Source organism: Cariama cristata, unplaced genomic scaffold (assembly GCF_000690535.1).
Source record: "Cariama cristata isolate BGI_N322 unplaced genomic scaffold, ASM69053v1 scaffold30616, whole genome shotgun sequence".
Lineage (NCBI taxonomy): Eukaryota > Metazoa > Chordata > Aves > Cariamiformes > Cariamidae > Cariama > Cariama cristata.
The window spans coordinates 8,523-36,153 of NW_009624293.1; the positions used below are offsets into that span (position 1 = coordinate 8,523).

General features: G+C 33.7%; 1 protein-coding gene across 1 annotated transcript in view; it reads right to left on the minus strand.

The window, feature by feature from the left end:
• The window catches only part of LOC104163962 (synaptonemal complex protein 2-like), a 29,367-nt gene extending 2,927 nt beyond the window's left edge, over positions 1-26,440 (minus strand). The window contains 39 exon segments of the mRNA XM_009703125.1: positions 231-358; positions 678-836; positions 1,418-1,508; positions 2,310-2,475; positions 2,551-2,815; positions 3,247-3,433; positions 4,237-4,416; positions 6,433-6,435; positions 6,497-6,558; positions 6,959-7,133; positions 8,570-8,627; positions 8,735-8,799; positions 9,413-9,443; positions 10,218-10,336; positions 10,844-11,027; positions 11,029-11,105; positions 11,108-11,148; positions 11,151-11,182; positions 11,265-11,402; positions 12,145-12,202; positions 12,307-12,379; positions 12,509-12,604; positions 13,388-13,506; positions 14,741-14,840; positions 15,912-16,064; positions 17,481-17,629; positions 18,175-18,235; positions 18,725-18,820; positions 19,051-19,096; positions 20,104-20,156; positions 20,235-20,377; positions 21,010-21,044; positions 21,610-21,698; positions 22,552-22,637; positions 23,586-23,610; positions 24,175-24,279; positions 25,217-25,345; positions 25,587-25,727; positions 26,417-26,440. Coding sequence (XP_009701427.1) covers positions 231-358; positions 678-836; positions 1,418-1,508; positions 2,310-2,475; positions 2,551-2,815; positions 3,247-3,433; positions 4,237-4,416; positions 6,433-6,435; positions 6,497-6,558; positions 6,959-7,133; positions 8,570-8,627; positions 8,735-8,799; positions 9,413-9,443; positions 10,218-10,336; positions 10,844-11,027; positions 11,029-11,105; positions 11,108-11,148; positions 11,151-11,182; positions 11,265-11,402; positions 12,145-12,202; positions 12,307-12,379; positions 12,509-12,604; positions 13,388-13,506; positions 14,741-14,840; positions 15,912-16,064; positions 17,481-17,629; positions 18,175-18,235; positions 18,725-18,820; positions 19,051-19,096; positions 20,104-20,156; positions 20,235-20,377; positions 21,010-21,044; positions 21,610-21,698; positions 22,552-22,637; positions 23,586-23,610; positions 24,175-24,279; positions 25,217-25,345; positions 25,587-25,727; positions 26,417-26,440 — 3,942 coding nt within the window.
• Positions 26,441-27,631: the final 1,191 nt, after the last annotated feature.

Here is a 27,631-nt window from a genome sequence, read left to right on the forward strand (position 1 = left end):
AGGGGGGGGGGGGGGGGGGGGGGGGGGGGGAGCGGAATCTTTGGAGAGTTACGTACCTAAAGGAATTGAAAAAGACATAAAAAACCCCCTGAATTCTGTAATTTCTTAAAGTTCTATCGACATAGCTATTTTCATGTCGTTTTATGCAAATTCTGTGGTGTAACATAAGCTATAATTCATATGCACATGTACCCACACAGAAAACTAATATTGTATGTGAAATGTCTTGCCTCAATTTTCTTAGTAAATTCTTTTTGGAGCTTCTGACATATACTAATAGTTGAACAACCAGGTTCCCAGATGTCCCCATCCAAAACAGACAGATCATTTACAGATACAGTAGATACACTTTCAGACACTGAAGAGAAGTAAAAAAAAGATAATGTCACAATTCAGTATGAAAAAGTATCCTATCTAAAGTTACAACAGGGCCTAGAACAGCTTTTGTTATATATAGACTAATTTCACCAATTAGATGGCTGAGACGAGTTTCTATTTTCATATCAATTTTCTGGCTTTTTAAATGGATATAGTCTCCAAATATTTAGGATTTCTTTTTATTTCTTTTTTAAACATATAAAATGCTTTTTTATTGATATTATCTTTTCCTGTTAAAACTTTGTTACATGATTTTAAAATTTTGCACAACTATAGTCAACTTTCATTCCATAACTAACCTCTGTAAGTAACAGAATCATCTGTTTTAAATAATTTCTTAGGCTGTAACTTTGTTCTTCTGTTTCCTTTCTTTTCTTTCTCTTTACTTGTTTCTGCTTCATCAGAATTTTCTGTATCACTGTGGTACCTTCGTTTGAGAAATGTCTGTATAGTTGGTCCTTTAATAAACACGAAAAAAATGCTTAATTTTAGGATTATTTAGAACAACAATATGGGAGGATAGAGAGGAGTTTTTTGGACACTTTGGATCCAAACTTTAGGACTATGTGTCTTGGTTTTAAAGCTTGAGAACTATATAAAAGTTAATAAGCATTATATTTGTGGAGGGCATGTTCAGTAGACATGAGAACTTGATGTAAACAAACAGGATTTGAATGGAACACAGAACCCTCTGACCCATGCAAAACTCGCTCATTAAAGAGATTCACCCTGAGCCCTCTTTTCCTGATAGTACCATTATCCCTACTTTTTTCCAGTATCAGTGGGAATGCTTCTAACTTTAAGACCACAACTAACTCTTTACTTTAACTGCATTTTGGAGCCTGATTTTTGGTTTTTTTTGGGGTAATTAAAACAGCAGAGAAAATGAGAAAAAGAGTAAAAATACAGTATTATTGAAAATATGTAAAAGAAAACAAGATTTAAAAACTTGGGCCATATTTTCATGCCAAACAGACATTTTTCGTAACCTTTACGAAGGCACATCGGAAGTCTTTTGCTTTAAATTAAATGTCTGTACCTGACTCATGTATGGGGCCATAAGGTTCTTCACTCCAAGACTGTACTTTACTTCCACTGGAAGCAGACAATGGAGATGGTGGTCTACAATCCTAAAAGAAAAGTCACTGATTTATTAGCTTCCAAACTAAAGCACTTTTAGAAGTCTTAATCAGAAATCGACATTTATGTTTCTTGTCATTAAACTAGGGACATGAACACAACTACAGTAAGAAGAAATAAATAATAATATAAAAAAAAAATCACTGCATGAATTACTACAAGGTCTCATTATATGAAAGAAAGAACAAAGTGTTGACCACATTAATAATTAATGACAGCAATAAGTCAAATGACCAATGAGGTGTGACTGTTTCTTGCAATAGGACAAAAACAAATTATTTCTTAAAGGAGTCATTAGTGCTTTTTTCACCAGAAAAAGTACTTATGAGAAGTGGTTTGAAGGTATAAAGTAGTTTTTTTATTTATTTGCCAGTGCTACAATAGTCATTACATTGAGTAGTACATTAATGCTAAAACTTTGAGAGCACTTTTTCACCTCAAGATTTTTCCATGCAGATATCACAATTCCTTAATTTGTGAAAAATAATTTATTTTTTATTGAAAGTCAAGAAGAAAATATTAAGTCCCTGTTATTTTTTAAGATATGAATTATAACTGATTTTGTTGGGATACAATTCTTTCCTGGTATCCATAAGGTAAACATTTCCCTAATTTATCTCAAATATTTAAAAATTAACTAGTAGGATTTTCCAAGCAGGTCACAAGTAAACATATATAGTGTTTAACATTCAGAAAGATCCATTTCCCTTAAACCTCACCATCTGTAAAGTAGATAAAGTAGACAAAAAGCTGCAGGTCTCTTCTGAAGAGCAAAGGATTTAGTAACATACCTCTTCTTTACTTTTGGTGATAGGTTTAGTGATATCTTGTAGTTTTCCTTTAATAGAAAGTGTGTCTGAAAAGCAATGTCTGAAACTTGAATCTTCATTATTATCACGTGTTTCAGATACAGATCCCTTTGCATGTTTTCCACTGACAGTTTTATATGTTGTTAAGCTGAGCTACACATTAACAAAAAAAAAATCATTATTGAAAGGAGATGTACAAAAGCATAGAACAGTTGGCAGGAACTTTAATATTCTTACCAAAGATGCTTCAGTTAAAACTGGTGAGAAACTTTTATTTTCAAATGTTAACTTTTTAACAGTTGTCTCAAGAGACTGATTTAGACATATACTTTGAATATTCTTTTTTTGTGGACAGAAATTATTGGGAGAGATTCCTTTCTGAAAGTTTAATATTTCCTTTTTTTCTGGTGTTGAGCCCTGAAGACCAGATGATCCTTCACTATAAGTATGCTCTTGAGTAACATCTCCTTCTGATGTTCTTTCAGCACCTAGAAAACAGTTACTTAACTATCAGCATGAGGAATGAAAGTTAAAAAAGGTAAGTCAAAGCCCCCTATTGCTAACTGTTTCAACTCTAGGTATTTGCAAGTCTCGGATGTGTGGAATTTTAAGTGTTGGCATACGACTTGCCCCACCTGCACTTTTTGCACTTGGCACTATTTTAGCGGTTGCCAGATTCATCCTAACACTTATGTATTGCACTTCTATATTAATGCTGATGTCAAATAACCTCACCAACCTATAAAAGTTAGTGACATATTAATACACTTCCTTAAATTATGTGGTACACACTGAATTAGGGTATATCTCTTATTTTAAAAGCATGAAATAAATGTAAAATTTTACTACTATGATAATCCTCATTTAACCTCCAACTTTAAATTTATAGCAATACTGTGTCAAAAGTCAAAATACCTACATCTCATCATCTCAAGAGATGCAGGACTCTCAGGTGAAGGCATTTCAATTTCCTTTTGTTCTGCAGAATTCTTTGATTTAATAAATACTTTATGTACATAGCTAGCTACTCTCTTTGGCTCCATAGATACAATATTCTGGAGTTCCTTTTGCTGATTATCATCCTTGTTTTCCTCATTCATATGTTTCTATTAAAATACAAAGTTTATATAAACATTATTTGTAAACATATGGAAATGTATATTAAGGCAGGTAAAGAGCCTAATATCTATATGTACCATTGAACAAGCAGAAGGTCCAAAAAGGATCATCATTAGAAGTACTAAAATTCATAAGGGTATCAGGTGTTCTAGTATCAATAAGCATTGAATTTGTTTAATTCAGCACACAAATTCCTATTCTTACGAACTTCTTAACTAGTGGAGGCAATTACCAATGCTTCAGGATTTAATCAATGAAGTTTACAGACCTATCCATATACATTGAAATGATATATTAAAAGAATGAAAATCTTTCAGCACCCAATGTCATTGCTTAATTTACCAACAATCCTATTTGGATATTCAGCAAATGTATTGACGTACCCTCTATCAAGTCAGCATTTTCTATTGTACACAGAATAGGCATAGCATTATCAAATCCCATTATCTAAAAGAACAAAATTTGGGTCATTAAAACCTCCCATTTAATATACATTTTCAAAATATCGTTAAGTTTTTAAAATAACGGACACTACTTCTTTGCAGCAGAATAAATTTAATAAGTAGAAACTGATATACAAGTATGACTGAAGATATTTAGGACTGATTTTCTTAGCAGGTAAATACTCATTATTTAAAAAGGGCACTACTAGAAATAATAAATAAAATTCACGTCCCCTTGCTCATGTTGGGCACTTAAAATTCAAGAGTACTAAGTACAAAGTAGACCACAGTTTATTTTGAGAAATATGGCAGAAGTGGATTTTTAAGAATCAAATGCAACTGTATACCTGTATTTTTGATTTCTCCCCCTTAGAGGTGTACGCTGAAGATTTCCTTTCACTCTCTGACTCTGAACTGGAAGGTTCTTTATAATTTTTTGCTAATGCTGCTCTTCGAGGTAGTTTTTGTCTAGTGGTTTGTTCTATCGTTTCATCAGTTCTTGAATTCTGTTTTTTACATTTGTTTATCTTTGGAAGAATAAAAACATCTTCAGTTTATATCAGCATGATTAATAAATAAATATATAGGAATAAATGGCAGGTAACATGGTTTAATTACTTGAAATCCATTATTTCAAAACAACTAAAAAATTTTAACTTTGCCAAAGCTCAGAGAGTCCAACCATCAGTCTACTAAGCATTTTGGGAAGATGAGTTTCACTGTAGATGTTGCTGACTGCACTGTGCCCTATAAGGGTCAAAAGAGTGAAGAGACAAAATAAATGCCATTTTTTAACTACAGCAAAGCTGAAGTGGGTTTCCAAAGCTTGCTCTCTGAAATATGTGCACATTTAAATTAGACTGTAACTGGTTTGAAATAGAACAAAACCAAAAGCCTGCATAGTAAGCAGGAACCAGTATCCTTGATCATCACCTGTATACAGATTACCTTAACCTCTTGACTAGAATCATGTCTTCCTTTCTATCTGTCCCCCTTCTACATCATAACTACCGCCACTCTCTCTACACAGCAGTCAATATTCAGAAACAGAGCAAAGCATGTTCTCACTGAAAGTACTCCAGGGACCTGACATTAGAAGGGATGTAAAAATGTAAGTGCAACGCTCCTCAGACCAGGAGAGATTTGAATTCTTGCCTCCTACTCTTCTGAAAAGTGCTCTATGCAAAAAATGCTTTCCTAGCTTCCTCATCTCCAGGCTCAAGTCTATTAGCGACTTTTTGGGCTTCAGATGCTCTCCATCTAAGCCCATGCAGCAGTGGAACTCTACCTCCTCTAAGTAGGTACTTTGAACTTGCATGGATAGATTTGCGGAATTTCACTACTGAAAAAGGACACATTTTAGTAAGTAGACAGATTCAGTATCAGACAATGGAAGCCCTCTTCAGTTTTGATTTACATGGACTAGACATCGCCATCAATACCTACATGTGGTGATGGTATTTTCATATGCATGATTTACACCTAGTGCACATATGTAGCTTTAAGCTACTAACATTAAATAGATCGGAATAATTATTGTGCAGTCAGAGACCAAAGAGTAGTCTGGAGAGGACAAGGGAATGTTTGGTGGTTTTTTGGTGATTTGTTTTTGTTTTTCAAACTATGACTTACAGACACCTACAAGCACCTGCCATTAACATGTTCATAATCGCTTATAATTTATTATGCTCCAAACTTTAATACACTTACAATATTTTGCAATTATTCTTTCTGAACATCTGTAACGTTTTTGCTTTTGCAGTTTCACTATGTTACATATATTCATTTGAAGAAATTATAATCTCAAAGGTATTGAAATTCAATTAAGCACATTAGTCACATGAAGAGCCTCGCTGAAAAGCTAATGGCATAGTCAATGGAGTAGATGGCAGCTAAGCAGTAAATAGACATAATCAATACTTTTAAGTAATAAAACTTACAAAAGCATCAATGAATAATAATAATTCTAACTTACAGCTAGTATTATGCCTGAAATACTAGCTGAATACTACATAAAAAGAATATAGAATCATAGAATCATAGAATCATTATGGTTGGAAGAGACCTCAAAGATCATCAAGTCCAACTGTATACCTGATGCCACCCTGCTCACTAAACCATGTCTTGAAGTACCACATCTAAACGTTTTTTGAACGCCTCCAGGGACGATGACTCCACCACCTCCCTGGGGAGCCTGTTCCAATGCCTAACAACTCTAACAGTGAAGAAGTTCTTTCTAATGTCAAGCCTGAACCTCCCCTGGCGCAACTTGAGACCATTTCCTCTCGTCCTATCGCTAATTACCGGGGAGAAGAGCCCAATCCCCACCTCACTACAATCTCCTTTCAGGTAGTTGTAGAGGGCGATCAGGTCTCCCCTCAGCCTCCTTTTCTCCAGACTAAACCACCCCAGCTCCCTCAGCCGCTCCTCATAAGGCTTTTTCTCCAGGCCCTATAGTACCTGAAAAGACCTGTATTTAACAAATGATCTTGAAATAAGCATGGAGAAATGGCACGTATTTATGAAAACTTATTTTAAAACACTTTCTGTAGTGAGTTAAGACATTTTGAATATGTATTACCCATCTAGTTGCAAATGTACATTTACCTTCTTATTTGCATCTTTGCGTTTAGGTTTATCCATGTGGCAAGTAGGTTCAGATAATTTATCTGCTGTTACAATACATAAGGTTAGAAAAAAATCAGCAAAATATTCAAACGTTTGACATTTAGAGTTTTAGCTGTAAAAATCACAGAATCATTTTTCTGCCCGCAAACTTACTGATTCAGTAAACTGCTTTCAGCATATTATTTTAAAAAAGCAAAGTTTTTTTTGTTGATAACAACCTCCACCTGTCCCATCCTCCAATAATTTTCCACGTTAAAATACAGACTTTTTGGAAATTAACCTTCATAAATGATTAGAACTAATTTGAAAATTCCTTATGCTTGGAAACAAGCCAACAAAAACATATTTTGTCTGCAACATAGCACATTACACGCTGTGCAGTTAGTATCTATGGACAAACTTATTGCAGCATTCTTAAGAAATATGAAAAAAGTTTCTTACTTTTGTTTGTGCTTATTGGTTTCCCTAAGTTTTTATTTCTACTGTAATCAATTAACTGGGCTTTAGATTTTCTATTTGATTCTTGTAGCCAACTAATGTCTGTCTTGCTGTCATCACCTCTGTATTCTGTGTCTGTGTCGCTAAAGAGATGCTTCTTGTTTTGATTGTTTCTAGTCTAAAAAACCAACAAATTTCTTAAGTTATTGATTTACTTTTAATATACCTTTCCCTTACATAACTGGTATTTAAAGGCAGGAAGACAAGGTACACTGAACCACAAAAATCTGAGCCTTACTTTTTTTCTTTCCTTCACTTCAGTGCTAGTTTTACTGTCATCTGTGTTCCTTAATTAGAAAAAGAAAAAAAATCCTTGAAATGATACATTTAAAAATACTTTTTCTAAATCTTCCTACTATTCACGTGATACATGGATTACGGATTCAAACAAATGTACCCACTTTCATTTTCACATCAATTTTGGAAATATCTGTTCACCTTAAATGCTAAAGGATGTGCTTATTTGCTAAAGATCAGTAAGGACACACAGTAACAGTAAGTCCCTTAGCAGGCTGATCATTAACAAAAAACATACCCCCCTCCATTCAGGAGTTCATATCCCCGTAGTATTCCATGGAGAAAACTAAAGCTGTTTTCTTCACGAAACACATCCTTTCCTTTTTATCAGCTTTCCAAAGGAAAATCGTGAAACAGCCTAGGAGACCACAGCAGCTACATTTATTTCTCAAAAAAGCAACACAATCAAGATATTATTGTCACGCATACATTCCCTGGATTTTCATCATGGAATGCTGGAGAATGCAGACAGTACTATTCTTGATAATCAGGAGACTAGGACACAATATAACATCCCTACCCTTTTTTGTTTGGATCTGTATGAACGCTCAGTTCAGTAACATGCAATTCTTGGATCTAAAAATGTGAACAAATAAGAAACAAATGAAGGTTTTCATTTGTTATACAATTTGAACAAAATTAAACAGGCCACCAGACAGTAAAAGCTAAGGGCTTTTTTGCTCAATTTTTATACTCAGCAATTAACTTATGATGATTAATTTCTATCTTTGAAATTATTTAAGAAGAGAGCTGATAGTTAAAACCAACTGGAACTGACTGAAGCTTTCAGTATCTCAAACTAATACATTAGTTTCCATCCACTTGTTTCACTACCTTCACCAATTCAGCAGGCTCCTCTGAGCCATAAGAAGCAAAACTATCTTTTGTTGTCTTTTGCTTTTATCTTAGCGAGATTTTCTTCTCACTCAAACATGTGTGCAAAGATGTCTTTACAATGGTGATTGGAAGGATAGCAATAACACTCTCAGGACAATAGGATACTTTAAAAAGAATGATACTCCTAACAAACTGTTTTATTCTTAATTCAGGAAGACATCGTAATAGCTTTAAGTGGCCAGAACCTTAGGATAGCATATATATGTTGGAAAGTGATATTTACATGGCATACTTTTTTCCCCACTTAGTTCAGTGATATAATTTGAATTTTTAGATGTTAACTATATTATCAGTAGACATAATTTGACTAAGCTCCTTTATATTTTATTCATAACATATAAGTTCCAGTTATATTCTTACTCCAAGCTTTATTGTAGGCTCATCAAACCCACTGATGTTAAAGTTGTAGACATCATCCCTGTCAAACAGACACAGAGATCAATTTCGTGACTGAATTAATGAATGTTTCACAAAGTTAGGTATGGGTAACTAGAAATTTTGTTTGAAAATGTTTTAACTACTTACATAATATGACTAGCAGTTTTATTAAGAAAAGTAGTGGTTTTCAGGTTTCTATCCTGAACTTCTTCCTACACATAAATAAAAAGTTAACTCATATGTCAAATTTGGACTATGCATTCATATATACTGTCATCTCAAAAAACAAGTTGTTCTTTGTGAACATATGAAAAACCTAGCAGTTGCTCAGACTTCCACTTGATTAGCAACAGTACAATATGGCAAAAGGGGTCAAGAGCTAGTAGAAACTAAATCTTTTAGAAATTATCCTTTAAGGATATCAACAAAACCTCAGAATTTTTTTCCCCCCAAAACATTAAGACTAACTTCTGTGTCCTGGGTATATCCCATTTAAGGATTCTATAATCTCATTTACTGTAATAGTTTCTTCTAAATACTTAGCATTGCCATGTTTGAAAGGAACAGATTCAATTATATAACATGTAAACAGATATTAATTTGGGTTTCAGTGGCTGATAGCTGCCTGTAAAAATAGTATTCCACATAAGTAAATATATAAAATGTATTTTAAGTATATACAGTCAATACACAAATGACATTACCATCTACAGATATTTAACATTCAGTGATATTTCTGAACTTTCACTTTACATCTACTGGCTACCACCATATATGTACATCTGATATGAAAAAAAATTCCAAACAAATGCAATAATATGTTACCTTAGAGACACGGGATTTATTTAAATGTGTCCTAAAAAATAATTATACATTTTGTTAAATGCTAATTGGAATATATGCATTAGAATATTGCTTATATAAATAAAAGCCTTATCAAACACAAGAAATTTATTCAGGCATTTAACTACAAAAAAAAAAAAAAAAAAGAGATCAGCCCCTTTCATTTTTGTGCTCTAGAAAAATTCATTCCTGATCACAGAGCTAAACTGCAGGTTCTGCGTGTCTTTCAAGTCCCTATCCAAAAGTTTTAAAAGGTGACATAGCCTAACTATTCCAGTCCTTTGTCATTCAGTGACAAACATGGAGAGCACGTAATTACATGTGAAGTATATCTCCAAGCATCAGTTCTAGCAAAGTAAGACTAATTTTCTTAACTCTCTAACAGTCAACTCTTTCAGGAAGAGAGAACTAGGAACTTTAGATAATCAGAAGATTGATAACTGAATCCAAGTTTGACCCCCAAACTATGATGATAGGATGGAGACACCCAACATGTGCGGTGCCCATGAACTATCCCAGTTAATTTCTCTCCACGAAACACGTCATAAGTGAGTGAACGAGTAAAAGATCACTGGACAGAGTTTCTAACAGCCTCTGCAGTCATTTCAACTACTGGAACTATTCGACTACTACTCTCCTACTCGTCAGTACAATAGGGTTTATCAGAATTGAACAAACGATGCAGGTGAAAGCAGGATGTGAAATAACTGTAGAGAGAGGAACAGATCACAGGAAAAGCCACATGCACAAAAAGAATAAGCACAAAAGTAAATAGTTCACATCATACCTGTTAAAACCCAAGGAGTCTCTTGCTTTGCTTTTCTCATCAGTCTTTACTTTATATCTGTCACTGATTTTACTAATTAGTGATTTTGTTGCATCCGTCATTTCTTTAGACTTTGTTTTCTATAAAAAAACAGAGTTTAAGACTCAACTTTGAGCCCATTCAACAGAAGGGCAAAGCTGCAAACAGAACAGCAGGTTCCAAACAATCACCTAAACTTCATTAAATATCTTCTAGATGTACTAAATCAGGTTCCTATGAAAACCACTTTCCTTGCATTACCCAAATAGTGAGCAAAGAAGCATCAGTTTATCAGATATTTTCTTTCAAATGTTGTGGGTTTTGTACTATAACATTCAAAAGTGAATGAAGAAGTGCATGAGAAGCACAAGTTGGTGCTTATTTAAGAATTATTTTTAAAGAGAAATTCAGAGTGAACTAATTTTAAACAGGTCACATTGAAAAGGTAAACAGTGAAGCTGACATTATTTAATTCAGTCCGTATTAGTGGACAGTCAATTAAAAGTAAGTTTGTGACTAAATGAAAGTAAAATACAAATTTTGAAACACTGAAAATTTGACAATTCTCTTAATTGCAAATCAAAGAAATGAAGGGAAGAAACTCTCACCGTCTTTGATTGTTTTGGATTTCCAGTCTCTTTTCTAAAGAGAACATCAGGTTCCTCATTTGTAAAATCAGAACGCAAAGATGTTTCGGACACTCTAGCTGAAAAAAATGTTTTAAATGGTGTTTCAGTAGTAGTTTAAATATTTTTCCCTTCTGTACTCAACAATTTCTGTTCCAAATGATTAACACTCTGACTGTCCGCTAAGTATTTCGCAGTTTTCTTCCCTCATGTTATTAATTTCATTTTCTTGGGTTTCTTTTTTTAATTTCTTTGTTTATCTGGAGAGATACTTAAAAAAATTGAATAAATGCTTTTTGTTTCACAGCCCTTTCACTAACAACAGAAACGAATACAGGAGAAAAAAAAGTGCAGCTGTAGGTTAAAATTTTTAATAATAACAGTTTACAATGTGTGAACATAACCTGGATGGGACATACGTGCCAATGATGGATTTAGCTTTTGCTTGTTACCAGTTGTTATATTCTTCTTGGGAACAGAACATGCTCTTTTTTTCCATGTTTTAGTTTTATCAAAAGAACTCTCCAAAAGACCAGACAGCCTAACAAAGATAATACCATTTTATTATCAGTGAATTGCAGAAAGTGAGTCTTAATTATAATAAACATGCATCACAAAATAGGAAAATAGCGATATCTTGTAGATATCGATGCATTTTACATTGGTACCTAAGCCTGCTACCACTGTTCAATTAACCAACGCATTGTAAAATGGCAAACCTTCAGAAACAACATGTATTTTTAAGTCAACTTCAAAAAGGCAACAATATCCTGTGGCCATCATCAAACCTTGAACCTAGATAACTCTGTGGTGTGCCAAATCTATGACTTTTTATGGCACAGTTCACTTATGTAAACCCATGTAATTTGTATTTTCCCTTCTGATGTCATCTGAAAGAATTACTCTCCTTGTTACCACCAAAGCTTACTTAAACTCCTACTCTGATCTTGTTAATGAGTACTATTTTCATGAACAGGCTCACCAATTTAAAGTCTTTGATTAAGGCAACAGAATAGAATTGTTCATTAAGTACTCTTAGCAAATACAAGTAAGAGTCCTGGTTTGGTGCCATGAATTTCAGAATAAAAAAATAAAACAACATAATAAAAGTGACCTGACTTACACAGCCAACAGTTCTTAATGCAACTCTCACGGAAGACAAGACAATTAAATTCTGGCATTTTCTGAAACTATGCAAGAAAATGTCAATTCTGGCAGTCCTTGAAAATACTGCCTTCAAAGTGAGTGACAACAATGACTTGGTATTCTTTTCCAATACTTACAAAGGTTTGTTGCTTCTTCCTACTGGCTGAGAATCAGGAACAATATCTAATGCTTCATCTAAATGAGACATTAATTTAGTATCAATTATCATTACAAAAGAAATGGACAAAATTAAAATAATTTTTAAAGTAAGGACTATGAACACTTGTAAAATTACTTGCCTAAAGTCTGCTTTTCGGTAGCCTCAATTTCTGCCCCTTGTATCATTTCTAAAACTTCTTCAGTACACATTCGCTACAGTGGGATAACACCCAAAAGAAAATATTAGCATAGGACTATAAACAGTATAACCTTGTAAACTTGTATTTTCCCTAACCAAATATAATTTTTTTTTTTTATTTCATGAAGTGCTGATTCCAATACCTTTTCAGGTGGTCTTGCCTCATTTCTGATATTTGACTTCCTGACCTTCTGTTCTGTCTCACAAAATTCATTGTCTAGTGTACATCTTTGCTCACTCTAAAAAGCACAGTAAGTATCACTGACAATCACAATCCATAAAAGCAAAAGAAGCAAAATTCTCCTAGAAAACAGCACTTGAAATATTCTAAACTACATATTCTATATGTTAAAGCCCTTTTCTAAAGCATGGCTGTATCAAAAAATGCTTCAGAATTCCACAGTCCAGGATTTCACCTGATTCTTACTCAGAAAGACATTTAGAACCAGAAATAAAATTGTTACTTTGAAGTCTTTGTTCAACTGGAATAGAAGCAAAAATAAATACATATAATCAATACATATACCTATACTGTCGTTCAGTGACACATATGTAGTTTTGTTTGATTTTAGTGAATGTCCAATCAAAAATGCACTAAAACCAATGCTACAAATGCTATAGCCTGAGGACAGTAACATTTCACAAGTATAGCTGAATGTATTATATGTCTTTCAGAGTATTTCAACGCTGCATAATTAATTTGAGATTCTGTGCATACACTGTTCTCATATTATACACAAAGGAAAAACAGTGGTTCTAGTAAAACCAAATTAACTCTGGGGTCAGAACTGATAAGTGAATGCAAATTTTAGCTAATTTTGTTAGAGTCCAGTCTTTAGACATATTAAACCTGAAATCCAGAGGCCAAGAAAACATTATGCAATAAAGTAAAACACACTATTTTCTCAAAGTGAGTTGCTGACTGCAAAACTCTAGCTCTTTAAAATATGAATTAAGAACAAATTAGAATAGAAATTAACGTTATTCTAATTAAAAGACTTAGCTACAGATGACATGCATACTCCAGTAGGTTCTTGATAGAAAGTCTTTGTTCTGGTCTCATTTATTGCATTATTGTTAGACCTTTCAGCAGAGCTCATCATTTCCAAAGGTAGTTTAAATCGTCCTTTAGAAGGAGTGGCTGAAAACAAACCAGAGACATGTTAGAATTCTACCATTTCTTCTACTACAATTACTGTGCTGTCTGTAACATCAATTGAAGAGTTTTGCCCATGATCACATCTACTCCACCATAAACTTTAAAAAAAGCTGGCTAGTACTTATATCAACTCATTATGTACCTTTTGTAATTCTATTGATTTCAATTAAGTTACACAGAGGTTAATGAGTCCATAGACTGTGGATGCCTAGAGGCAAGCAATGCTTTTTACAGCCTGGCTCTGGTAGAAAACAGTTGGTTGCCTATTTAAAGATTTTACTGTAATATATTTTTGCTGGAATAGACTGTGTGGTTACGTTCCAAACAAAAAAGTTACAGAATTTCTGTGTCTTGTTCCATCTGAATCTGAAAATGCTTTCTTTTCTAGCCTCTGTTACTCTTAATTTATATGTGATACATGGATATATATAACTAAGGATACTGACGCACTTGAGACGCTTAAAGCAAGAAAACTAAGTTTGTTAGTTATGCTGTTCTGCCACTAGTTCCATCTCCAGCCTCTACTGGTCTTTGTCTTACAAATCTCTCCCTCGCAGAAAGTATTAAATATCTGTTACAGTAAGACTAGTAGTAGAAAAGTGATGACTCCTATTTGTGATAATGTCTCTTGCTTATCCTTATCTCTGTAAGAAGCACTTTTGATGTAAGCAACAGTAGCACTGGACCTGCAGCTTAACCTTGCACTGGATCCCACCTTGCTCACTAGCCATGTAATCAACCGCCCCTTGAAGAAACACATGCAGTTTCCAGATAACAGTAAAATGCAAGTGATAGATGCACACATTGGAAAAAGCTAATTTTCTACTGCAACTGCTATAAAAGCACTAACTGCTGAGAATTCTTTAAACCGAGAGCATATGAGGAGAGAGATGAAAAAAACACCTAAGTTTTAGGTCTTCAAACCGACGGCTGACTTCTCAGTTCGCTCCAGCACAAACAGCCAACTGACAGCAGCACTAAAAACGATAGGTGGCCTTCAGCTGTTCGGAATGTAGGTTTAGCTACTGTCCTGCATCATGTCTATGGACCAGTAGCAAGTGGTCGAGTTTAAAAATTTCAAGTTTAAAGCACATGCTAGGGAGATTTTATAAGGTCTACTTTTAATTTCCAGCTCTGCAAAGGATCACAGTTCATGCTTGTATTTCAAAGATGATTTGTAGCATATTTTTACCCTGAAAAGTACTTGTAAACTTACACGTGCTGACAAATACCAGTGGATTCCTGGTGGAAAATCTTGTAGTTCCAGGAATAAGCACAGATGCCTCAGATACTTTCCTTTTACAAGACGTAGTTATCTTGAGGAATAAAAAAAACTTGACCATAATACAGATTTAAGGATGACAACACAAGATTTTAGAACACCTATTTCCAAGAGTCTTTTGACACTTGCTATTATTGGAGCGTCAATTGCTGTGGCTGCACACATCAATGTAATGTGATTTTTATGCGGTTCCCTTTTTAGAGAAAGGTCACCAAAATACTTGAATTACATACTTAAAACTAATGTTTTTAAAACTGAGACGTGCGATTGTTGTTTTCTAAATTAATTCAATAAAGTATGGACAAATCCTGTCCGTTGTTAACAATCAAAGTAACCAAGACGATTCCTCGGAGTTTCTGCAAAGCTATCATATAAGCTATAAACCAGCAGAACCTCAGGAACAGGTTTACTAGACAACTCCTAGTAAGACACACACTGCATGTCTGTTGCACAGTGAAGACATGATGACACTGCTTCATCTTTTCCCCCATCCCTAGCATATCTGTAGTTAGTCCTAGTATAACCCCAATACATTTATAACTTTAGAGTAATTATGGGGCAAAAGAAACACTAGGCTTAACGAATTGGGCTCCTCTCAGTTTAACCCAGAGAATCAGCTATGCATAGGAGCAGTCCCATGAAACTGTGATTTGAGTAACTGGGATACAGGATTCATCTTGACAACCACATGCTTTTTTGTACTCATCAGACTTCGTGAATGACAAGCCTACAGCACTTGTCTCTAATTACAGCTATTGCTATTGTTGATCATTAGCTATACTAGACTTTTGCATATTATAAGAGATCTAAGCATGTCTTGAAAACATTTGTCTTTAAAGAGAATTCTCAGAGCATAATGGTCTAAAGAATGTTAACAATGGCTTTGTATTTTTGTCACATTGTTACTGTTTCAAAATGTATGAGAAATTTTTTTGCAAAGGGATTTGTATAGCTTAGTGTCAAGTCACAGGAAAAACAATCAAATCCTGTATTAATTATATTCCAACTGTAAAATAACAGGGGTTTTAGATTATAAAATATGATAAATTCTGAAATTAATTTATATTTTTGATGTACTCTTTTCTGTTTTAATAATCCTACTTACCTTGGAGGAACCACTTCTGCATTTTTCTTGATTGTTATTTTTATTCAGAGTCCTCAAAGTTCCAGGAAGCTGCTGGGTTTTGTGCTTAGTGAGTTTCTCCTCTTCAGACTTTTCTTCCAAACATGGTGACAACTGACTTTCTGGTATCAGAACCTATATAATATTTCGGATGGTTTTTAAATTCTTATACAATATTTGGGGTTTATTATGTTTTACATTTTCTAGTTATATAAACACACAGAGAGCAACTTCTTTACCCTAAGTAACACATTCCTCATGTAGATTTTTATAAACTTCAGAGCTTATATACTTTTAGTTTGAAAAGCATCCCATCTGTTATTTTTGCTAACAAGGATGGGTTATCAAATCACAATTCACATGAAAGAACTCACCCTGTGTACATTTGTCTGAAGTATTCTACGATTTCGATATTATCTCCCCAGTACAGGTCACAAGTACAACACATACTTAATCGAAATCACTTAACTGGTTTTAGAGTTATCTTCACTTATTGGCATTTGAAAATTCCTCGTTTTTATTGTGAATGTTAATAAATTAGCTAATAACCAGACTAAATAAAAAAAAAACAAGAAAACAACCATCTCAGCATACTGAAGTAAAATACCTGTGATCCACTTTCATCAAAGACAACATGTACAGTTGTTCTGGCAACCGATGCAGACTGCTTCTTACTAAAGCCCTAGAAAGTGAGTAACCATCTATGTAAAATATATACTTTGCTCACTTTTTTTAAACAAGAAACAGAAAGAAAATATTTAAGTCAGAGATCATAAGTGTCTGAAATCAGGTTATAGGGGAAAATAGATTCTACAAGCTCATAGCAATTCCACTCCTCATAAGTTTCTCAGAGTTCAGGGCAAAGTAGTTTGTTACAAGCAGTAAGGAGCAAGTTATGGCTTGCTAAAAATTTTTTACTAAACGCATAAATTCGTAAGAGTGGTAAGCACACTGCAAAATGAGACAGCTAATGAATCATTTCCGAAAGACTTCCATATTTGTAGGCATTCAGTTCTTGTGTTTCTGGAAAACTATATATGCAAAACTTGACATTAAGCTATGGCGATCCCTTTCCAGCCAGTTAATTTTTGTTGCAATTAATTTTAAATCTTAGAATTACAGAATCATTTAGGTTGGAAAAGACCTTTAAGATCAAGTACAACCATAACCCTAGCACTGCCAAGCCCACCACTAAACCATGTCCCTAAACACCACATCTATACATCTTTTAAATGCCTCCAGGGATGGTGACTCCACCACTTCCCTGGGCAGCCTGTTCCAATGCTTGACAACCCTTTCGGTGAAGAAATTTTTCCTAATATCCAATCTAAACTTTCCCTGGTTCAACTTGAGGCCCTTTCATCTTGTCCTTATTAGGCATCTTTACCGAAGCCTAACATATTATGGGAGAAATGCTGTTCTGTAGCAGCAATGTTAATCAGACTCTCGGTATAAATAGATACCAATAATCACAGCTACAACATTTACATGGCAAAGAGACATTTACTTCGAACCAATTAAAAACTATTTGAGAAGGTGTTTAAATCTTACCTTACATTTATGAAATCCATAAATCTTTCTGGTTACTTCTTTGATTTCCAAGATAGAATCAAAATATAAAAAAAATTTCTCTCCTTCTTGATTACCCACATTCATTGGGTTTTTTAGTTCTATTGTTAATAATTTCTTTGAACCTTTTTCTGTACAAAAACAAAATTTGAAAAGTAGTTTCATTACAATTTAACAACATCTCATATAATGTTTGTAAATACACAAAACTTACTTGTATTCTTCAGTTCAGCTATTAAGAGGTATATTTTATTTAACTCACTCTAACCTACAATAAACTTTATTAGTGAAATAATACAAGAGTCAATCTTTTAGAAATACTTATTCTGTATTATCCTGCAGAATTTTCTTTGAAGGATGTTTACTATAGCTGCAGGCAAATTATAGATATTTACAAAACTATTCTAACTAGTTTGAAAGGCACACTATTAAATGTCATTGTCTTATTTTGCATTGAAATAACTATAAAACATTATTTTAAAATTATTTTAGTAAAATCACACCTGCATGCCTAAAAGGCAAGTGTGACTGCACTGCAATTTTATTCCTGATAAAAACAGTACCTGTACTATTTTAAGTGGGAATTTTGCTTTGCCGAGAATTGACTCTGTACTTTAATCAATTTGAAAATCCAAGTTAGTGTGTAACAAAAGGTCACATTTTTGAGTGTCAATACCTTCAAGACTGTACAGGTCTACCTCTTCTTCTGGTATAATGACTGTTTCCCACTGATGATCCTTATATGAAAAATACGTATTTTTAAAGATAGAAAAGCATTATATTACAATTAAATGAAGTGCAGTGATCAGAAAGTTATTCAGTGAGGACAAATTTTCAACTTTTAAAATCCTCTGTTACAAGGAGTGACAATGAACATATGCTTCACTTATAACAGTGAACAATGTTTTGGAAAAGCTTTGGTAGAGACATTAATCTAAACAGTTGAGTCTCATCTACAAAAATTATAACGGCGATTTTGTAAACGGCTTCCTTGTTCGGGTGTGCATATGTTAAACTGTTTCCAAACAGTATAATAAAGTCATTACTCTGAAATTAATTGATCTAAATATGAACACCAAATCTAGATTTCACCACCACCACTTCCACACTATGAGTGCACATGTAACTTTGACATGTTGATGTGGAGAAATAAATTTGATACACGTGAAAGAACATGTATCTACTGCCTCAGAACAATTTAGTATGACAGACAAGAAGTAGCTTACTGCATCATCTGCTGCCACATAGAAAGATATACTTCTGCTACCAATGTTGAAATCAATCCAAAATTCTTCAAGATTTTCATCCAATGGTATCTGTAGCTAAACCAAAAAAATTAAGATAAAAGAGTAAGAGCTGAGAGCAATGATTTATACCAGCCAACAGGCTTTGTGTTACAGTCTGACAAACTTTAAATACATGCACATCTGTATATTCCTGAAAAAAAATAATTTTCTTACTTGATCCTTATTTTTTCTTAACTAGAAGGCAAAAAAATTCTTCAGCTGCACAAATGAAAGTCTGCAGATATATGATTAGGCCTGTAACTTACCTCATATTTATCAAGAGCTGCTGATAAACACGGATATGTAAAAACCCTGTAAGAAAAGGATATTTTGTCAAGTATCCTAAAATCCTGTAAATAAATTTTGCATATCTGAACACAGCAACTGGTTTGTGTTTTCAGCATAAAACTCATGTGCTTTAGAGACTCAGAGATCACAGCAATCAAAAGAGCAGTCACTTGACTGCACTTCTTCCCCAAATAAGATAACATGAAATTTTATATATCCTCACAATTAAAGCAGTGGTCTCAGACCTCTTATCAGCAGATAAGCTAGAAGTATGAACGTAGTGACATTTTAAGAATGGTATTCAAACTGAATATACGCCTAATATAAATACATACCAGTCTCTTTACTGTCATGACATATAAAAGTAACATACAGAGCATGTGATCATATAGACAAGAAAAAAGCTCCTATTTTCTCTTCCTTTTCATGTCCTATTTCTCTAGCAGATATTCTCATTCATCATTATCACAACGTAAATATCCTAAATCAGTAAAAGAATATAAACCAAGAGATTACCAGCTATTGTTAGATGATATATTTATTGAATTAACAAGCATCTCGGGATTTTACAACAGAACTAAAGAGCATACAAAAACTAGCTCCTTAAAAATTTATTAAAGGAAGATTAGCATACACTTTATATTATTTAAGAATATTTTCAAATGAATGTTCTTTATTTAGTGAACAGTTTCTTCAAGCTGTTATCTAATAATTTGAAACATGCATTATGTTTGTCTTTCTTCCAAATATGGGAATTGTAAAATTAACATCTTGATAAAGAGGATAATACCAGAGACATTGAGTAATACAATTTTTTGGTACATTTTCTTCCCTATTTAATATTTTAAAAATATCTTAACTCTGCACGGTTCTTTGACCTCACACCACAGCAATATTAGTCTTATTTGCTTGTATTATTTTAATTCAACATTTCAGAAAACCAGTTTGTGTGCTACAAAGGTTACTCCTGATGGATGGCCATAAAATCAAAAGAAGAAAATATATTAGCTTTAAATAAAACTCAGTTTTACCTTCTTTTGTCTCCAAGCATGCCATTCACCTGGTTAAGAAATTTTCTGCAATCCTATTAAAACACAGAAACTTCTTAACGAATTGTAAAACAAAAGTTTACCTCCCTGGAAGTATTTTTCATATGACTTACTGTTTCAAACTCAGAATCTTTAATTCCTTTAAATGCATTGGACACAAATTCCATGGAAAACCACTGGCATGCGAGTTCTCCTCTTTGCTTCTCTGGTATCATTCTGCATAAAGCTTCTGTAATGGCTACTTGCAGGTCATAGTCTACAGCACAACACATTTTATAGGAATAGTAAGTTTTAAAGATACTACTGATGTGAAAAAAATATTATTATGTAGGAGACTGGTATAAGCAACGCTGAACATTTCATATAACGTATCACATTATATCCAAATATGTAACCCATAAAAGATATAAAGTAGTAAGGGAATAAAGATGATTAAACAACTTATGTTTCAAAATGAAATTTCAACCAAATTTTCAAGGAATGTCAGAGCAACACTAGGCATATAAGCAAGAGAAGAAGTTTTCAACTTTCACCTGTCTGAACTGGGAAATTGTTGGATACCAAAGTGATCCCCAAGAGAAGTTACAGTACTACTAAACATGGCGAGCAGTTCACTGCCCTCAAAGATTGACCACCTCATGATCTTTTGCTATCTTAAAACTTATATTCTAGAGAAGAAAAGGACTGAAAAATTCAAAGAGTTAGCCATACACTGCATATATCTGAAACATTGCAGTTTGCAGACTCTTTTCATGCAGTATTTGTATTTTTCAGAGGACTGTAATTGCAACATTCTGCAGCTTCTAAATACTTTCTACAGGTTTTTAATGGTTCTGCATGTAATTTAAGGAGATCAATACTAAATTGCTTATCGAGTCCCATGCTCACCTCCAGCATCCAAAATTCTCCTCCCCATATCACTCCTGCCAAACAAAGTAACGTTTCATCAAAATATGACAGCAACACCAAGCACAGAAGAAAAGTTTATTTAATTACAAGCTTTCAACATGAGACGAAACTCTGATTCCACTAAACTATTAGACTTCAAACAGGTAATTCTGTTATGCTATGGATATACATCTGGAAGTACTACTGGGGAAGTGAATTACCCAATATATATAAATTTTATTCTATTTATTTTTTGAAATGCTGTAAAAAAATTTCCCAGTGTGAATTGCTTGGCCTTCCAGTGACTGAGTCACTAAGCTTTACGCACATTCTTATTTATAATACTTTAATTATTTTAAGACCACTGGGATGAGAAGCCACCTAACCCAGATCAATAAAGAGGTAGATTTAGGCTTGTAATGGAGAATAACCCATGAGAATACCTACCCACAGCCACTACCACTGGCAACACAATAGCAAAAGCAAAATTGAGTTAGACAGGGACCAATCTGCATGTATTATAAACAGCCTCAGTAAAAATTGCCTTCCCAGCTATGCAAATGACATAGTGACGTAAGAATTACACTGAAGATTATTTACATGACAAGCAACATTTCCTTTGTAGAAAATATCTTTTTCCTGGCATCTCGAGGCGCGTTGTCAAGCATTAAATTAAGTTTTCTTACAACCTAAGAAGAGTGGCAAAAAGGGAGTAAGATCAAACATAAAATAAGTTGTTAAAGTCTAAGTTATTCTTATCTTGGGCCCTTGTAACATATTTCATATCACTGAAGAAAATAACATGCTTAAATAATTGCAAAACAAGAAAAGACAATGAGTTCTATCTGACCTTAAATGCTATTTATCTTACTATAACTACCTCAATTTCAATAAATTACATTAGCTTTAATGTGAATATCAGCTGTTAAAGGGTTATGTTTCTTATTTGCAGGTTTAAATACAGAAAACAAAAACTGTCAAAGCTAGAGTTCTGTCTGCAGCTGATTGCTGAGCTAAACTGTACCTTAAATTTGCATTAAAAAGCCTTTCGTTTGGGGATACAGCTTTACAGAAGACTTTTTTTGTAACTTTCCCTTTCTTTAGAGAATTAAACAAAAAACCCACAAACCTGACAGCCTGAGGTTACTAAAATAAATAGGGGAAATTTGCAGTATACTAGAAGGTATACAAATTTCCTGCAAGGATCTAAAGAATTTACAATGAACAACCTTAATTCTATTTATAGCAGTTGTAATAGTGCATATTATTTCCTACACTTTCATACAGCTTTCTCACCAGCATCTTAATATCACTGTTTTGTAATTTACTGTCCAAAACAAAAATTATGTCAGTAATATGAGGAAAAAAAACTCCCATCAGACAAATGACAAACATTCCTAGAGAAACATTAAGTCATCCTTCTGTACTAGAGCACTAGAATATTCTCTTTTTTTGTAGTATCTGTACAGTTACATTACTATCTGCACAAAGTCTGCTAAAACACTAACCAGAAAACCTTTGCTTAGAAAGAAGAATGTTTACCTCCTGTTGAACATAAACACTAATTCTTATATCAGTGATGAGGGTACATGTTCTCAGAACAAAGTTTTCTAGTATTTGCATTTTACCTAACAAACAGGAAAAAAAATAATTAAAGACTTAGCAAGAGTGTATTAGGGTGCCCTCTCAACAGCATTTGGAAGACGATTCATTTTCATTTAGAAATAAAGTATAGCATACCTTTCTTTTCATATAGGATTACTGATATTTAAACATCTTAAGCTTCATGGTTAAATGTAAGACAGAATAGTTACTTCATTTTATAGTAAATATGGCTCTTTATGATGTTTCTATTCCTGTGCATCACTGCATAAGACCCCTGTCATGAAATCATTATTTTAAAAATATAATCAGATCAATTCTATAACTTAGCTCTCCGAGATATAAGTCAGACCCTGGAATTCATCTTCCCAGGGACAAGGAAATGAATCTTTCATTTTGATCCTGACAGTATAATGGTCTGTAGTGACTTTCTACCTAGCGCTATACTGAAAGGTAAGAGCAACGTGATATTCGTGATAACAAGGTCAATAAAGAAGTACTACTGTGCTACGCTGAGCTATGACAGTAGCTTAGAAACAACGTTCTTTTTAAGAAAAACTCAGTTCAATTGCCATCTCTGAGGAGACTAGACTATCCTGGTTTTTTATTACTGACATCAGCAAGTTACAAGGAAATCTGTCAATAAAGAAATCTCAAATTAAACAATCAAAGTTACAGTTGACATTCAAGCTTTTTTCACATGAATGAGAAATATAGTCCTTGGTGCTTGAGACTCTCTTGAGGATGACCCTTTTCTGTTACAATTCGTTGGCTGAAGCATATAGATGTCGTAGTATATTTACATTAGATCAAGTAACTTTGAACCACCCTCATTATATGTGTTCTTCTCAGAACTACCTTGCATCAAGACGGCTCCACAAGTAGTAAGAGTTATTTTAACACTAATAACTTTAAAATGTCTCTTTCAGAACACTTTAACTATCATATCTAGTGTACACTTTTTCTAAGCTCACCTTCAGGTCTGCTATCACATATAGCCTACAATAAAAAAAGAAAAAACTAATTTTGATACCGTCAATATTACAGCATAAAAATCAGGTAACATGTATCTAAAGCAAATAATCAAAAAGCATTTAAGATTTTAAAATTACTTCATCCTTAATGAAGAACATAACAGACTTCTAATACCAAGCGTGGTTTCCCAAAGCCGCATTTCAGTTAAATTTATGGAAATTATTTCCCCAATGACAAATTTTTTTATGAACAGAAGAAAACACAGATCTTATAAACTTGGGGTCCTGAGATTAGCATACCAATAATTTATGTAATCAAAATTAGATCAAGATGAAATTTTTTTGTTCATTGAACACTTACGTTGCTAGGTTTTTAAAATTTTATCTGATGATGCTAATCGTGAACAGAAAACAAGTATGAACACAGGCAAATTATTTATCCACAAAGACTTAGAATTTATTTCAGAAATCATTGTAACATTAACTTTAGAAGGATATTAAATAGAAACACATTTGAAAGTCTTTTTGTTGCTAAACTAATTATTTTGACAAATACACACAATGTATTTTATTATCAACATATTTTTACCAGCAACATGTTGAAGAAATCTTCAGCCAGACTTGTAAGCATTTCATTCTTTTCATTTCCTCTGAGGATCAAAATTCCTTTTACCTTTTCAAACCAATTAACCATGTAAGGAGAAAATAAAAGTAAATCTACTTTAATAGCATGAAAAAGGACAACAGTTGGTATTATAGTTAAGTAAAATTATACAAACTATACAAAGATTAAAACAATAGCAACAAAGTTACCAGTCTGCTGAGCATACTTTAGCCCCAGACTGAAATTTTTCACTCGCGCTAACAAACACAGGCAATTTCAAACTAGTGTAAGTAATTTTTGTAGCTGACTTTCTAACACAAAAACTAGAGATCTACTTTTACATCTGCCATCACAGACAAAAGAGCTGAAAATGGGTAAGGGCTGAATGAAAAAGTGTGTTTGTAGGTATGAATATAAGCATAAAGCTATCACCACACTTTTTTTTTTTATTAAAGCAGTTGAGAATGCAATTGAGTAACATGCATCCAACATCACCATTACTTTTCTTCAGTGAAAACTCTGGTGAAAGCAGAGGAAGTGGTGTCTATTTTTCAGCATATTTATTTTGTGGAGTTACAAATGATTAATGCATTTAACAGGCGGGTCGAAATAATCAGAAATAGCACTATAATCTGATGAAAGAACAGGTACAATATTGCTTTTGTGAGTATTAACAAAAAAATTATTAAATTGCGCCAGGAAATTCCAATTCCTGACTCAGAAGCAGTATAGCAAGCTCATATAAAAAGATATCATCTTGTTGTAATTGCTGTAAGCCTATCTAAGTTAATTATATATTGCACAATTTGCAAAACCTTTGCTGTGGTAGAGCAGCATAATTTATAAGGAGTCAGTTGTCAAAGAACATTTAAATCTGAAAAGTGTTTGTTGAAAAGTTATGGGAAATTCTTAACTCAGAAACAATCAAGGACCAAATTGAATACTAAGAAGCATTACTTATGCATGCTTTATTAATTTATATATATATTTTTTTATAAGTTCACATATGCTTTATGGTTTTACTTATCCTTCCAACAAGACCGTATTTTATCATTGCTGGGAGCCCATCTTCTCCTGCTATGTTGATTTTTTTCCCACATTTCTGAATAGAATTTAGTAAAGTGGAAATGCTTTTGACTTCTTGTTTGTCAAGTTCCTGAAATTGAAATTATAACATAAGCTTTAGTGTACAGTTCTAGAAGAACCTGTATTTAATTAACCAGATACCTTCTTGTCTCAAAAGTGACCTTGCAGCTTGAAGTAGAGATTTCATTCTTAAATTTTATTTCAGTTTTTCAAATCAACTGCTGGTATAAACCAAGCCAAATGAAAAAAAAAAACTTTTTCAGACTATTACAATGACAGTATAGAAGATTCTGATGTAATGATTACATTACCCAACACAGAAGCTTGTCTAATTTGTTGACAAACTGTTTGCTGCATTTGTGTGAGACATTTTCACAGTCTTCTGTTGCCAGAAATTGTTCTAATAATTGGAAATCCTTTTTTCTTGTAGCTTCATCAATTAACATTTCAAACTGTCAACAATAAAAGAAAACAGAGCAACTGTATTACCATATGCTTAAAACAGATACTGTTTTAACAAGATTTAATGTAAGTTTTACGGAATCATCTGTTGCATACTAAGCAAATATTCTGAATTACAAAATCATTAAATGTAAAACCTAAAGTACAGAACACTTTATCTAATACATTAATCATGCAAATACTCATTCACTGAGTTTTGAATTATTTGCCAGTTTTCCTTAACGGAATTGTTTTTCTTTCCTCGTATCACAAATAAATGCTTACATAACTGCTCATTGTGTTTATACTCCTTCCTTAGTACATTTAATATTTTGCATTTCTAAGTTATTAGTGACATTAAAAGATATTAACATATTTGACAACTACTACCTTCCTCACCTATTCTGCCACTCTATTCTTTCTAAATCAGTTATAACCAGATTTCAACTTTTCAATCTTAAGTATCATCCCAACTGATTCATGTGTATCAAATGCATCCAATTTATTTTCATCAATAACAATTTCCAATTCCTCTTCTTTTCTACCCAGCTACTTAGCATTACCTATGTCAAAGGAAAATTTCTTCCTACCAGGTTCTTTGCCACACTACAAATTTTATTTGTAATTAAATACCAGAAGTAGTGCTTTAAGCTAGTAATTAAAACAAAGAGTACTCATATTCTGGTCCATAAGCACATACCTGCATGCCATTCCTGGCTGCCATTTTTGCAATTCATCTACGCAGCTGTGTAAGAAGGGAACAATCATCACTTGATCAAAACACAATTCACTGACATAGACTTCAAATAGGTTTTGCAAACATGATAGTAATCAGTCAAAACACATTACAAATTCCAAAATTTGTCACTAGTATAAATATTTAAGCAATTAAACTAACCAGGGATATAGAGAAACATTCTTACATGGATTAAATAATGGCTTAAAATAAGAGTAGAAGGAACAATCAACTTTGGCACTGGAGGAACAGAGGACCTGCAGCAGACTCTCGATATTTCTCAGTGAGAAAAAGAGAGTGAAGATGGCCAATTATACTGCCAACACCACATTATTCAGAACAGGTAAGTGAACAGCAGAACTCCAGAAGGGACGCATTATAAAATGGTAGATTAAACCATTTAAGAAAAACGTGATACACACATGCAGCAAAAAAAGCTTTCTTAATTATACATATAGTGATGGGCTCCAAGATGGCTATTATCACCAAAAAGCAAGATCTCAAAATTACAGTTTTTGGAAAAACATCATCTTAAAACTCAAGAGCAGACAAAAGTATTTTCTTTGTTTTGAGAGCTATGTAAAAAAACAACAAACTTTTTCATGCTTTGTATAAATTTACCTACATCGACCAATCTACCACATACAGTTTTGGTCTCCCCATTCCAGAAATTACATAGAATTAGACAAAGCAAAGGGAAATAACTAAAATCAAGGAATGACTTCCATAGAACAAGCAACTGGGAACACAAACCGGTCATTTCTGCACTCCTAATACAGAAATAACAAATACAGGATGGCTCTTTTATTACTTTTTCCAATACAAGAACGCAGCAGCCTACATTGAAGCCTTTACTGTCACCTCACAGGTCTCTTGTCTGCTGCCTAGTCACACAAGCCAGAGAAGAAAATACAAAGCCCTTCTAGGTGCCTCCTCCTCGACGAGGGAGTGCGACCTCCGCCCTCGAAACACACGTAGTCACTGACATCTCCCCTAAGAGCTTTGTTACTGAGAGTAAAACACCCCGTAGCGCTCCCCGTTGCCTCAGCAGCGGAGCGCGCCCCGCCGGGAAAGCAGCAGGCCGCGGGGCATCACAGAAGCGCGGGGCAGCATGGCGCCCCTCACCTCACCGCCGGAGCACAAAAAAGCGCCGCTTCCCGCCGGCCAATCATTCCTAGC